The sequence below is a fragment of the Cricetulus griseus genome, chromosome 4, assembly GCF_003668045.3.
Source record: "Cricetulus griseus strain 17A/GY chromosome 4, alternate assembly CriGri-PICRH-1.0, whole genome shotgun sequence".
In the NCBI taxonomy this organism is placed as follows: domain Eukaryota; kingdom Metazoa; phylum Chordata; class Mammalia; order Rodentia; family Cricetidae; genus Cricetulus; species Cricetulus griseus.
Genome location: NC_048597.1, coordinates 5703778 through 5718991, shown reverse-complemented (window position 1 = coordinate 5718991; position 15214 = coordinate 5703778). Strand labels below are relative to the sequence as shown.

The following is a 15214-nucleotide window of genomic DNA, read 5'->3' as shown; positions in this document are numbered from 1 at the left end:
GTACATCCTGGTTTTTATAGATTGGTACAGAATCATTTCCTGGTTGACAGTAGAACTGAGATTTGGTTGCTGAACTAGTTCTGTTTTTGTGTTTTGTAACTCCTGGAAGAGTTAAGAGTTGGGTCTCACCTGATTCTCTTTCTAGTTGATCAGAGTAGCACCCTGTGCATTTCTCTTCTCTCTTTGGTTTAAGTCCTCTAAATACATGACCATCAGGTCTGCATTCTGATTCAGTGTGAAACAAAAAGTGGCACATTTCCTGTGATTTGAGTGGGGTAAATCCTACTATTTCAGAATACCTTTCTATTTGAAATTAGCCTGATCAGTTCATCACTACTGGGGGACCATTTCTGTACATCCCAAATGTTCTTTTATTTTTAAAACAATCTTATATACCAATCCCAGTTCTCTCTCCCTCCTGTCTTCCTACTCTCCCTACTATTCTTCCACCCCCATCCACTCCTCAGAGAGGGTGAGGCCTCCCATGGAGAATCATCAGTCTGTCATTTCATTTGGGCCCTGTATCTAGGTTGAGCAAGCTATCCCTCCATGGGGAATGGGCTCCAAAAAGCCGGCTCATGCACTAAGGATCAATACTGCTTCCACTGCCAGCAGCCCCATCAACTGCCCAAGCCCACAACTGTCACCCACATTCAGGGGGCCCAGTTCAGTTTTCTGCAGGTTCCCCAGCTGTCAGTCCAGAGTCAGTGAGCTCCCAGTTGCTTGGGTCAGCTGTTTCTGTGGGATTCCCCAGCATGGTCTTGACCCCTTTGCTCATATTATCGATCCTCCCTCTCTACAACTGGACTCCAGAAGTTTGGCCCAGTGCTTGGCTGTGGATCTCTGCTTCTGCCTGCAGCAGTTACTAGATGAAGGTTCTAGGATGGCTTTTAAGGTAGTCATCAATCTGATTATAGGGGAAGGGCAGTTAAAGTACCCTCTACACTATTGCTTAGCATCTTAGCTGGGTTCATCCTTGTGGATTTCTGGGAATTTCCCTAGTGCTAAGTTTCTCGTTAACCCCATAATGGCTTCCTCTATCAAGGTATCTCTTTCCCTGCTCTCCCTCTCTATCCCTCCCCTGACTCGACCTTCCTGATCCATGTTCTCCTCTCCCCTCGCTACTCTTCCCCACCCCGCTGTGCTCCCAGTATACTCAGGAGATGTTGTCTCTTTCCCCTTCTAGGGGGTCCACGTATATCTCTCTTAGGTCCTCCTTGTTACCTGGCTTCTCTGGAGCTGTGGATTGTGGTCTGGTTATCCTTTGCTTTATCTAATATTCACTTATGAGTGAGTCCTTAATCGAGTTTGTCTTTCTGTGTCTGGGTTACATCACTCAGGATGGTTTCTTCTAGCTCCAAATATTCTTGTTGTTTTTCTTTTTTAAAAAATGTTGTATCAAGGAAACACCTGAATTGTTAATTGTGAAAGAAGGCTTATGAACACAGAACACCGTCTAAGAAGTTGCATGTTAGCTGGAGGCATTTCCATGTGTATTCTTTCTAAAATAAAGGAACTCTGGGCCTGTTGTTACTCATGGTGCTACTGCTGATCTCTCTTTAAATATAAAAATATACAAAACTCAGGTGTAATCTATTTAGGTTCCCTCCTCCTTAAAGAAATGTGAAATAGGTCTCTTCCTGAAAGGCTGAGACCCCAGGCTGTGATGATCATGTCTGACATTTGAAGTGTGTGGTCATTGCTCTGTAATGTTCTTCTTGTTCTACAAGCTGAATGGGCCTGTTTTCATTACTTTCCTTTCTGAGGTCTGTATTTTTTTTTTTTTTTCTTTTTCTTTTTTTGGTTTTTCGAGACAGGGTTTCTCTGTGGTTTTGGAGGCTGTCCTGGAACTCACTCTTGTAGACCAGCTGGTCTCGAACTCACAAAGATCCTCCTGCCTCTGCCTCCTGAGTGCTGGGATTAAAGGTGTGCACTGCCACTGCCCAGCTGTATTTTGTATTTTAAGTTGGAAAACTCTAAAAAACATACTTGCAGGCCAGGCCAGGGCCTCATGGGAGGCCCTGAGCTGTGGCTTTGGAAGGACCTAAAGAAGGAAGGAACACACTTTCTGTTTTTTTTGATATAGTCTCACAGTAGCCGAGGCTAGCCAGGGACTGGAACAGTCCTTTGCCTCAGTGTCCATAGTGCTGGGGTTACACCGTGGCAAGCCTTGAAATCCCCGCACTTGACAGCTCTGAGCTCCAATTTGGCCAATCTGCTATTCACTGTGAAGGCCTATGTGAGGAAGTGAGGACTGGGGCCTTGTGTGGGAATTTGAGCCAGGTGAGCATTACTTGGGAAGCAGAGTGTAGCTGAGCTGACGCTGTAGTCACACCTGACAGAGAAACACTGATGCTAGAACTGATTTCTAGTGACAGAAACAGGACGTGTCTACTTTGTCAGCACATAAGCTGCTATATCAACAGGGTTAGAAACCAACCCCTCCTCCTCTGCCCTCTAGACAAATGCTCAGACCTTGGAAAATACAGTAAGCTTCTACCAAGAAGAGCTGTGTGTGAAGATCCTTGGAGCCAGCAGGGCTTTTCCTTTGTAGGTGAACAAGTGACAAGGGCACACCTGGTCTCCACTGAAGTCAGTACCTTGTGACTGGCCTCTTCCCACTGTGTATTGAAGCATTTGTAGAGCTTACTCACATTTTGGAGGTTGTTTTTTGGGGGGGCAGTTAAACTCGAAAGATTTGGAGGATTGGGAAAGCAGTCATAAAATAGGATCAGCTTCAGGATTTGGCAGGTATGAAGTAATGACATAAATATGTACCTGAGGTTGTTTTGATTTGCTTTCGGCAAAATCTTGTTACTGACATGGTTTTCAGGAGGTGGGATTTTAATGCGGTTTCATTTGTATTTTTAATGTAAGTGTAATTATTGTGTGCTTTTACCAAAAGAGAGCTGGAAGTGACAGAACTGGCATTCCTTAGGGAACAGTATGGATCTGACCTGCTTGAGTGTAGTAGGGCTCTGGCCTTTAGCAAACAACTCTTACTGCCTTTCTTTCTGGTGAGAGAGTGATCAAGTTTTTAAATGTACAGTTTTTTTTTTTTAAAGATTTTTATTTATTTATTATATATACAACATTCTGCTTCCACGTATATCTGCACTCCAGAAAATGGCACCAGATCTCATTCAAGGTGGTTGTGAGCCACCATGTGGTTGCTGGGAATTGAACTCAGGACCTCTGGAAGAGCAGTCAGTGCTCTTAACCTCTGAGCCATCTCTCCAGCCCTAAATGTACAGTTTTGTTTCAAGAAGTTTTGAGAAAAGTGGTCTTATTTTTATTTGTGGCTTCATGACTCCTAAGTTTACAGTTTTTGTTTTGTTTTTAAAGAAAATGCCTAGTTTATCAGAAACAACAGTTTTTTTTTTTTTCAGCATGGAACACCATTTATTTTGAAGTTTCCTCAGTGATAAACAGAAGCACTTGGATGTTAACATGTGACCATATTATTTTGAATAATACCAGTATTCTTATTGATCTGTCAGCTACTTTTATAATTAACTGAAGTTTGAGGATTTGTTTCTTGACTAAGAGGAGAGCCATTAGGCTTATGTATTTGATTTTATTCATGTTTAAATGTGTGTTTTACAGAGTGATCTTAATTCAGAACTGAAAAATGTCAGATGGATTTATTGAAGATGATTTAACAGTTAACAACTATTTTGTTTGGGCTTGGAAGACAGAATAATCAAATTATTCATTCTTCCAGAAAGTCTCCCTTTGCGTTTCATCAAGAATTAGGCATATTACAGTACTGAAAAGTGTCCTATAAAATCAAACCTTGAGTGCAATACTTTTGTCTTCTAAGATTTTTGGGGGGCAGGGCGGTTACTGCCTGAAGAAAGGAAGAAAGAAGGGAAAGAAGTTGTTATTCTAAAGTTTTCTTTTTATCCCTCTCAACACCTGCTTGTCAGAGAGCTTGTGAGGGCAGCTGGAAGTTTGGAAAGTTGTGTGTGGTAGCATTTTTGTGTAGGGTGTCTCGTTTCTCACCAGCTGTTGATAAGTCTAGGTTCCCTGCGGCTATACATTTACAGTAGGAACGTTTAACCTCTCAGGTAGATGGTAACACCTTGTAAATGTACCTGCTATTGCATCTAGGACCTAGCTAGCCATGATGTCAGCCCCTCCCCCATCACTGCAATGGTTTGAAGATCTGTTTTGCTTTGTTAGGAAAATTTAGTGTTCCCTTTCCCCCTAGGGTGCTCTAACATCTTGATTCCTGTTCCGAGTAGAGATGGCTATAGCCAGACAAGGAACGATTATGCTACATGGTGGCCAGTTGCTGCTTGAGAAGTGAGGTGATTGATGATTCTTTTGTTTTTAGCTCAGAACAATGGCTGCTATCACTATCCTCTGTGACAGTATAGCTTGCGCTTTGCTGTAGTTATTAAAGTGTATTATAAAAGTGTTTTTCTTTTTATAACAAATGTTGCGCCATGTTTGCTCGATTAAAAGTTTCCTCATCGCTTGATGAGACACTCCTCTAATTCAATCTTTGTCTTTTGTCTTTGCTGCCTTGCAGGGTTGGTACAGTAGGCTTCACTAGACTTAGCTGCAACTCAGAATTTCTCCTCCAGCACCTGAGTAAATGCTGATGGTCTTGTGGATTAAGAGTACGAGCTAAATTCTCAATCCCAATTGAGAAGCGGAGGAAATTTAAAACTGTCTCCTTCCAAGCTTACCACAGCCACCACCATCAAGACAGCAAACAAAGGACAAAGACTTTGAACCGCTGTGTTGCTCTGTGTAGTCCTGTTCACGTGTGCTTTACAGACTTGGCTGGGTTACTAATAAGTAAATAAAAAGTTGGACGCTTCTGTCATTCGGACATTTGATTCACAAGTTACCAGAATGAGGGCTGTACTGGAGACAGCAGACATTGCCATAGTGGCCCTGTATTTTATCCTGGTCATGTGCATTGGTTTTTTTGCCATGTGGAAATCTAATAGAAGCACAGTGAGTGGATACTTCCTGGCTGGGCGCTCTATGACCTGGGTGGCAATTGGTGCCTCTCTGTTTGTGAGCAATATTGGGAGTGAACACTTCATTGGGCTGGCAGGATCTGGAGCAGCAAGTGGATTTGCAGTGGGCGCATGGGAATTCAATGCCTTACTGCTCTTGCAACTTTTGGGATGGGTTTTCATCCCTATTTACATCCGGTCAGGGGTATACACTATGCCTGAATACTTGTCCAAGAGATTCGGTGGCCATAGGATTCAGGTCTATTTTGCGGCCTTGTCTCTGCTCCTCTATATCTTCACCAAGCTCTCAGTGGATCTGTATTCAGGTGCCCTCTTTATCCAGGAGTCCTTGGGTTGGAACCTCTATGTGTCTGTCATCCTGCTCATTGGCATGACCGCCCTGCTGACTGTCACCGGAGGCCTTGTTGCAGTGATCTACACAGACACGCTACAGGCTCTGCTCATGATTATCGGGGCACTCACACTTATGGTCATTAGCATGATGGAGGTTGGAGGGTTTGAGGAAGTAAAGAAGAGGTACATGTTGGCCTCACCCAATGTTGCTTCCATTTTGTTGACACACAACCTTTCCAACACAAATTCATGTAACGTCCACCCTAAGGATGATGCCCTAAAAATGTTGCGAGATCCAACAGATGAAGATGTTCCATGGCCTGGATTCATTCTTGGGCAGACCCCAGCCTCTGTATGGTACTGGTGTGCTGACCAAGTCATCGTGCAGAGGGTTCTAGCAGCCAAAAACATTGCTCATGCCAAAGGCTCTACTCTAATGGCTGGCTTCTTGAAGCTGCTACCGATGTTTATCATAGTTGTACCAGGGATGATTTCCAGGATACTGTTTGTTGATGACATAGCTTGTATCAACCCAGAGCACTGCATGCAAGTGTGTGGGAGCAGAGCTGGGTGCTCCAATATCGCCTATCCACGCCTGGTGATGAAGTTGGTCCCTGTGGGCCTCCGGGGCTTGATGATGGCCGTGATGATTGCAGCTCTGATGAGTGACCTGGACTCCATCTTTAACAGTGCCAGTACCATATTCACCCTTGATGTGTACAAACTTATCCGCAAGAGTGCAAGCTCCCGGGAACTAATGATAGTGGGCAGGATATTTGTGGCTTTCATGGTTGTCGTCAGCATAGCCTGGGTGCCGATTATTGTAGAGATGCAAGGAGGCCAGATGTACCTGTATATCCAGGAGGTGGCAGACTATCTGACCCCTCCCGTGGCAGCCCTCTTCCTGCTGGCAATTTTCTGGAAACGCTGCAATGAGCAAGGAGCTTTCTATGGTGGAATGGCAGGCTTTGTTCTTGGAGCCGTCCGTTTGATACTGGCTTTTACCTACCGTGCTCCTGAGTGTGACCAACCTGATAACAGGCCAGGCTTCATCAAAGACATCCATTATATGTACGTGGCCACAGCACTGTTCTGGATCACAGGACTCATCACTGTGATCGTTAGTCTTCTCACACCGCCTCCCACAAAGGACCAGATTCGCACCACCACATTTTGGTCGAAGAAGACTCTGGTAACAAAGGAGAGCTGCTCTCAGAAAGACGAGCCATACAGAATGCAAGAGAAGAGCATTCTGAGGTGCAGTGACAATAGTGAGGTTGTCAACCATGTCATTCCCAACGGGAAATCGGAAGACAGCATTAAGGGACTGCAGCCTGAAGACGTCAATCTGTTGGTGGCATGCAGAGAAGAGGGCAACCCGGTCGCTTCCCTGGGCCACTCAGAGGCAGAAACACCAGTAGACGCCTATTCCAATGGGCAGGCAGCTCTCATGGGTGAGAAAGAGAGAGAGAAGGAAACAGAAAACAGGAGCAGGTATTGGGAGTTCGTGGACTGGTTCTGTGGCTTTAAAAGTAAAAGCCTTAGCAAGAGGAGTCTCAGAGACTTGATGGACGAGGAGGCCGTTTGTTCACAGATGTTAGAAGAGTCTCCACAAGTAAAAGTGGTGTTAAACATTGGACTTTTTGCTGTGTGTTCACTTGGAATTTTCATGTTTGTTTATTTCTCCTTATGAACTTATGGTGAGACACTTAAGAAAATACTGGTCTTTGGAAACAAAATGTAACTGTCGCGTCTCTCAGGCATTGTTTACGCTGAAGGTTTTAGCCAAATTTTACTTAGCAGAAATTCATCTATTTGCAAGACTATTTTCCCGGAGATGGATGAAAATAAATCTTCAACTTAAATGAAACAAAACAGACTGAATTGTGCAAAAAAAAAAAAAAAATGTGGTTTTAGAGTTTTCCATACCAAAGTGAGGAAAGACCAATAATTCTCATAGATCACTTAGAGCAGAACGTGTTACGGTATCATGTAAAGTGTCTTGTCTGCATTGCCAAGTCTAGTAGACCTTATGCTGAAGTAGATGTGCTCATTTGTAAGGTTTTTGTCTCTAATCCCTGCTATGATTACAAAACTGAATTTGTAGAGACTGTGGATTAGCTCTGTCCTGAAAGTCTAATGTGCTGTATAGTAATTACTTCAGGACAACTTTGTCTGTGTGGTTGGTTTTGTTATGTTAGCATGAGTCTTTGGATTCTGCTTGCCAAAAGAAAGGAAGAATGTTTTCCTGTAGGTATTTTTGTATTACTTGTATGTGGAATGTTAGTGGTTTGGGGCAGACTTTGTTTCAATCCCCTCCCTATGTTTTTTCTTACTTAAACTGAACCATGCTGAAATGACTACCAAGTCTGCTTATAATTTTTTTTAATGGGGGGGAGTAAATGTTGCTATTGATCCCCACATTTATTGATCAAATAAGGTTGTTTTAAAATATAGTTTGAGAATTAACAGCTACCATGCAATGCTTGATAAATGTAATGCTAAGAGGATAATGAATCAGTTTTTGCCTGTTTTCTAGCTGCTTCCTTGTCATTTTGTAACATTCCTTGTTAATTAGCCACATGCCTTCCCAAATGGGTCCAGATGTAAGAAATGTTGAGTATCATGACAGAGAGCTGGCACTGCTTTTGTGTGCTGGGTTGTGGCACTTGGTTAGCTTGTGATACACTGGTGTTGTGTTTAGAGGAAACATCAAATGCTGACTCCATGCTGCATTTTCTGTGAGTCCTTCTCCTGGTTTCTGTCTTTCTTGAAGACTTGCTGCAGGTATACATCTGTGTTGTTACAGTCAGCACGAGAGTGCTTCCTTCCAAAGTGGCCGCCAGTCACAGAACACTCTTCACCCTTGCTGTTGATCAGTGTAGGGTTTCTGTAGGATGGCCCGCGTCTTCATGAGTTGCATGAACAGAGACTTCTGTGTTTAGCAGTGAGCTTGAGGAGGATAGCACATGACATGACTCTCGATACAGACCTTTATCCTGGCTTGGTATCCAGTTGTAACATCTCTGGGCAGTGGATCTTTTTTATGGGCTGTTTCTCCTTCGTGAAGTTTGGTGCAGAAGGCATTAGAGAAAAACTCTTATGGATGATGTGTATGTATAGTCCTTTGTCTTCAACACTGCCTGTTCTCCATAAGAGATGAGGAAAGCTACTTATGCACCTACTTTCTTTAAGCTAATAAAAATTTTTAAAATTACATAAGAAATTTATTAAGCCTTGTACTCACGGAGAATTATTACTTTTATAGATCATTTTGTAGATTTTGAATCAATTCAGTCCTGATAACTTTTTTTTTTTTTTTTTTTGTAATGCATCCACTTGTTTGCAGATGATGGACTTGAGTCTAACACTGACTTCGGGATCATTGGGCACATGCCGTCTTCCTGTCTTCAGGAGGTTTTCTCTGATAGACTGAGTCTGTAGATGGAAAAAGTTCTGTGTGCAGATAGCATGTATTTCTGAAGAAGTTAGAGTGCCTTGTACAATTTTTGTCTCAATTTCTATTTTGAGGTTTATAACCTAGGGGCCAAGTAGGTAGGGACCACCCTTTTCTTGAATGGAGATTGAGGCTGTGATGTGTCTAAGGTTACAGAACATTTAGAAAGATGAGAGATCAGTTCTCCAAATCTGGATTCAGAGTCTGCCCACATGGGTTGGAATGAATGGTTTGTGGTTTCTGACAGTCTTCTCTTAAAGAATTCTCCACTTGAGATAACCTTTCGGGTTTTGAAAACATTAATAGGATCTTGAGTTGTTGAAATTTGTGTTAAGTTGGAGGAGTTAGTATTTCCTTTGGACACACCCCTATGCACTTAGCAAGCACTTTCCTGACCCTCATATTTAGAGCATAGGTGAATAGGTATTTGTGTGAATTTCCCCTTTATCTGATGTTGAGTCCTAATAATTTGGAGTCTTCTTAGCCTCTCGTTGTTGTCTTACAGTGAGCTACATAAAATTCATAATCATGTATCATGTAAATAGTAGGTCAGACTTGGAGTGCCAGTGTGTATTAATAAGGAGTGACTTATCACATCCATTAGGTGTTTATTCTTTATTGACTCCCAAGTCCCTAATGCTTGTCTTCCTTCCTGCTTCCCTCTAACAGACACTGTGACTGAATAAGTGTGTGAGTCGGTGATGGCAGCTTCATTTCAGGAAACCAGTCTTTAGTCTGTAGGTTGTTGGATGATCTTGGAGTGATGCATGATAATTTCATCCCTCATCTGCATATATGAGTCCTGAAAGATGGCGTGGATCTGTATGGATGTTTGCACATGCATTTTTGTGCTTGTGTAAGCTAAGGTTCTGAATTGACCAAGACTGACACTGACTAAAACAGTTTGGTTTACAAAGGTAGGTGAGAAACAGTTATCCTCTGTAGCTGGTAGCCCAAGCTTCTAGATGTTTTGTCTTCCCAGGCATTTCGAGTCTGGGTCTAGAGTGAAGGGCGTTTGACGGTGACCTGGAGAATGGCTGTTGCCTCTTCTGTGGGACTTGAGGTCTCTCATTTCAGAAGATTGTGTCCTGCCATCCCGAGAATACACAGCTGGGCCCATCTCTCCTCCAGCCATTCTCTCTTGGCAGTGGTTGTCTCTGTCTTTAGAAAAGCATCAGGTAGTAACACCTGTCCTTGGCTCAGATCCAGTGGCTCTCATTCCCAGGGCTTCCTTCTCACTGGCTCAGAGAGCCACCATTACCTTGCACAGAGAGGCTGAGCAGGCTTGTTGTGTCCTTGTCTCTTAGAGATGTCACCATAGAAACTAGCAGAGGCCCTTTACTTTGTGAAACTTGCCAGTTAAGAGTGGATCAGTGGAGTTATTGGTTTTCAGAACATGGGGTTAAAAGCCTTGTCTGAGGTGGTTATGAATCTTTAAATTCCAAGTGCATGTTCTTCTCACCTCTTTGATCGCCATTTAGTATAATCTAGGGATGAGTCTTCCTCTCCACCAAATAAATAAGCTTTGTCATTACCCACTAAGAGATTAGGTCTTGCAGCCTCTCGGTTGACTGGTACTGTAGACCTAAGATTGCGTCATTCCCTCAACCGTATGTCCCTCACGTCTTCACTGGAGGTGTGATTGCAGAGGGACCACATAGGTATCTAGTAGTGCAGCTCACCATTCCTGTTAAATCATGTGACTGCAGAGCCTTGTTGGTGCACAGTTTTTCTAAGAAATAGTAATAATAAGCTTGAGATGTTGACAAGGGTGTATGTATGACAGATGTGAACAAACACTACTCTAAAGTCTGCAGAGGCAAAGGTCACATTGACTGAGTTCTAGAGCTTGAGGCATCTGGGCTGCCAGCTAATATAAGCCCCACCCCAGGGCCCGAGGCCTCGCTTGCTAACCCCTAGTTTAATGTTAAAATGATAGAGGCCAAAGTGGCTGATATCTAATAGTGGTATTTTAGTGAAAGTCATGCTTGTAGGCGTGCTTATCTCTGGGATTCCGTATTGCCTACGCAGAGTACAAGTGTGTCTGGTTATCTTGTCTCCATTGCCTCTTAGTTATCACCTGCTCTTATTTCAGAACTTCCTGACTTCCTGTTTAGCACTTGTTTTTGTTTTTCGCATACTCTCTTGATGTGCAGATGTCTTGCTTTGCCCCAGTATTGAGGACTTACAACCAAATAACAGTTCATTAAATTTCAGTTAGGCTTAAACATACCAAACTTATAGTAACTAAAAATGTTAATCCTGTCACACTGTCCCGAATACTGTGGCCGTTCAGCTACTTTGACTCCTAGGAGTGAAGTGAGCTGAGGTTCTGTGTGAGAGTATTGTTAGTGCCAAGTCCCACACTTAGTCATTTGTTTTCATTTAAAGTTCTCACTACTGACGGATCTTTTAACAACGTTGTGAAATTGATGCCATTTATGTTTCTGTCCCCACTCCTTTATAAAAGGCGAGGTTTAACTGGAGTGTAAGCCACCATTTTTCTAGCAACCAATAGCTGTTGCCCTGTAGCCTTTTGCTGGGAAACAAAGGAAAAGATGTATAGTGTGTGTGTGTGTAGTGACTCATCCGTGCACTTTACTCTTGAGAGGTGTGTGCCTCCTGCATGCCCTGTGGGTGGCCCAAGTCCTCTAAGTGTGGGGCAGTGGTTTTGCTGTGCCTGCGAAGGCCAAGGAGTGCTGTGCCTCTGTGCTGGCCCTGGGGCCCTCCTGTCTCCCCCCCCCCCCCCAGGCAGTGGATGTCTAGTGACTCTGTGAGGGATTTTCTGAACAGCACAAGTTGACAGTGTAACCCACAGCAAAATTAGATGAATTTGCCCTGTTTTCCTAAGTGCTGCTGGATATATAAATTTATATGTAAATAACACACACTAATTTATTATTCAATTTATCAGTGTAGCCTAGGCTTCTGAAAGCAGAATGTTGTTTGTGTGTGTGTGTGTGTGTGTGTGTGTGTGTAGATTGGAAACAGATTGGACTTATTGAAATCTTCAAATGACAGTTGCTAGTATACAAGATTTTCCACAGTATAATCTAATTTTGAGGTTTGTGTTTAGGTTATAGGTAGCTTTCCGCTTGCCAGTGTTGATAAGCTAGTTTGCACCTGTCCCTTCCTTAGCAGTAAGCTTCCTATGCTGTCTTTAGCTTTTATTGTATCTAGTGAAGAAAGCTAATAAGAAAGAACACATTTACACACCTTTATATGTATGTAGTCTTTGGTTCATGGAAATAAGGCAGTTGAGTATATGTATTGTAGCTTAATGTCATTTATTCATCTTGTTTGTGTTTATATCTATAATTAAAAATTTCTAGTTACATTATCTGAGTATATTTTTAGGATGTTCCAGTATAGGTTTGGTAAGAACTCATATAACAGTAGTTCATATTTCCATGTTTGAGGAGAGACTAAAGGTCCGTAGAAAGCACAGAACTGTGTTCACGTGTGTTTGTCTCCACTTGTAAAAAGCACAAATCCTAATAGTATTCTCACTAACCCGCAAGTGCAAGTCATAGAGTAGCAAGTCTTTGTCCCAGGGTTGTCCTCGGGAAGACCTCAGTACTGAAAGCAAGGCCTTGAGCCCCTGTCACAGCTGGGTCCTTCCTCTGTTTGTGTGGCTCTGATGGAGAGTAACTGTTTCCTTTGGGGTAGTCAGGGAGATGAGGTCTGGGACACAGGCCCTCAATCTGAAGCTGAGACCAGGACAGTCGGGTTTCTGGTGGGCAGAACAGGTGACAGCTTTGTAAATGACAGTTATTTGAATGCTTAGAAAACAAAATCTTGTCTAGAAGAAATGTTACTTGTTTTCAAGTGCTCTAAAAAACATGAAAAAACTCACATTAAATAGTTGAAATACTATATTGATTTCTTGTGTAGGTTTGCAGGAGGTGGCATTACCCCTGTTCTGTTTATGTACTTAACTGGCCTCTTTAGTAGTGAGTTGGATCTGTGTGTTCCAAACATCAAACTTTTTCTGGACAGATTCGGCATGACATTGCTTTTCATAATGGCACTGAGAATTTTTGAATGTGTTCTGTTAGCTAGCTCCTCAAGACTAGATGGATAGAGACCTGTGGGTGTGCATGCAGAGATGAAAATGGCCCTTCCTCCCATCCAGATCCCCCTTCCCCTGGTTTGCTTTACCTCCAAATAGTCCCATGTTTACCAAGAATGAAAATGACCCGTTCTTGAGTTATGGATACATCTTAAGATACAGCTCTCAGAAAAGAAAGTGCCTACTCTGTTTGGGTGTTTTTCTTCTTAGGGATAGGCTGGGAAACCTCTTAACAAAGATTGTAGATGGTGTAGACTAATGTGACCTTAAAAAAAAGATAGCAAGGTCTTGGTAAGTAATACATCTCAGAATAGTTCACATGAGCCCTGATGGTGAGATTTTTCCCTCTAGCAAGAAGCGAGGTGTGTGCACCTACAACAGCATTTATAACAGGCGGCCTAGAGGTTGCAGGGTCCAGTGGGGGAGCTGAGGGAGAGGTGTGTGAGGAATAGCTGTGGCTTAGCAATATGTGACAGTGTAGAGCGGTTAACCTTTGACCTGTGTATTCTGTACCTTTAGGAGAGTTTATTACAACTTTTTGAAATGCTTTTTAAATTTTCTTTGGCAGAAATGATTTTCATTTATAATCTCATGGAAAACTGCTTTAATTAGACTAAGTGACAAGTAGTCATAGTGTAAATATGTATAATTTCCTAATTTCACTGTGAGATCTCAGACTTTTGAGTGGCAAACAGATCACCAAGTCTTTTGCTCATGGACTTCTCTGTGGGGTTAATAAGATGTAAAAGCTTTATTATTATTATTTTTAGATAGGGACATACTACATTAGTGTCTGATGATAGTATGGAACCAGCCCTCTGCTGCCCTTGACATTTTTGCTTCGGTCTGTGAGCCCCTGCAAAGTTCAGACCCAGCAGGAGCTTGCCTGTCCCTTACTCCGACGCCTTTCTTTGTCTAGAACTGTTGGTAATCGCCATATGAACTGTTAGGCTTTTCTGCTTTTATTTTTCTTTTTTGACAAAATGGATATCAAAAATAGTTGCTGTGCAAAAGTTAGTAGTCTTCTTCAAGAAGAGAACAATTCCTTTTCTAATAATACCCTGTGAAATTGCTTCATTCATCCCTTTATTTTTAAGCCAAATGTCAGCAAAATACTGCTGCTTTTATCTAAATAATTTTGATATGTAAGTATTAATGCATTTTAGAAGATGTCTGCATTGAGAAATGTTTTCCCAGCGTACTGCCTGTGAAAGTCTGGCTAGGAGAGCAGTCAGTACAGTGGGCTGTGTGTTATGTACTTGTATCATTTTAGCCTGGTATTGTAGACCAAATATGGTTATGATGGAGTTGATGAACATTAATTTGCTATTGGTTAGTTTTTAATTATTTCCACTTTACTATCTGTTGTCTTCAGCCTCTTTCGTGTTCAAGTTTGACTAATAAGGCCCATTTCATTGTGTAAGGTTTTAGTTTCAAAGAAATTAGAATTTACTTCCATCTTGAAAACAGTTAAAATTGTAGATTTAAAATTGTTAACTATTTGTGACAATTCTAACTTGCCTATACTGTATACAACTGATTTTTAAAATTGTAGAATTGTATGATCTTGGTTTACTGTGTTGTGTTACTGTTGTTTAAAAATGGCAAAAAAAAAAAAAAAGCAAATCTGCTAAAGAGCTGTCAGTTTCCATTGCTGACCGCAAAACACGGTTGTCTGTGTACTCGTGTTATTTTGCCAGCTGCTGCATTAGCCGTCAGAAGTATTTGAAAACTTAAGATGAACACATTCCTTGCAAAGTCCGTTTCTTTCTGTGGTATTTTGTCCTGTAACTGAAATGTAGAAATTATTTTATGAAGATGTTAGCACTTCTGTACCAACTTTGAATAAAATGAAAAGTTTACTCTTCTGTGGCTCTTTCAGTATGAATGCCTGTCCCCAGATTCAGTGTTGTCTCAGTTGAACAAGTCGTGCACCGGTGGCACTCCTGCCGACTGGGCTCTTGAGTGCTTCCCGAGTCCCCACATACTGGCATTCTCACTTTAACCATTGTGTGTTAACACTGACCCCAGATAATGGCTAAGGATACTTACATGTAAAACATGGAAAAATAAGAATATTCTTGTTTTTTTTTTTTTTTTTTTTCTTATGGTTTCAAAAATCACTTCAAGTTACAGGGAAGTTACCGTAAATCGAGGGAATAAAGCACTGCCATGTTTGCTTTGCAGACATCTCTACCGTTTGCTCACATTGCTCCCTTTAAAGTTCTTAGGTGCATTCTTTTTGGTTTTTGGAGACAGGGTTCCTCTGTGTAGCTTTGGAGCCTATCCTGGAACTCGCTCTGGAGATCAGACTGGCCTTGAACTCACAGAGATCCTCCTGCCTCTGCCTCCCGA

At 42.1% G+C, this 15214-nt stretch overlaps 1 protein-coding gene across 2 annotated transcripts in view; it reads left to right on the top strand.

Annotated features, from left to right (window-relative positions):
* Slc5a3 (solute carrier family 5 member 3) overlaps positions 1-14721 on the top strand; it is a 28678-nt gene extending 13957 nt beyond the window's left edge. Inside the window, exons 1-2 of one of the 2 annotated variants that reach the window (XM_027415615.2) lie at positions 3239-4313; positions 4538-14721. In XM_027415615.2, coding sequence (XP_027271416.1) covers positions 4867-7023 — 2157 coding nt within the window. In that variant the 5' untranslated portion in view covers positions 3239-4313; positions 4538-4866 and the 3' untranslated portion in view covers positions 7024-14721. Of the gene's footprint in view, positions 1-3238; positions 4314-4537 lie in introns of those variants that run through there. The other variant, XM_027415614.2, reaches the window with a different exon arrangement.
* The last annotated feature ends 493 nt before the right edge of the window (positions 14722-15214 follow it).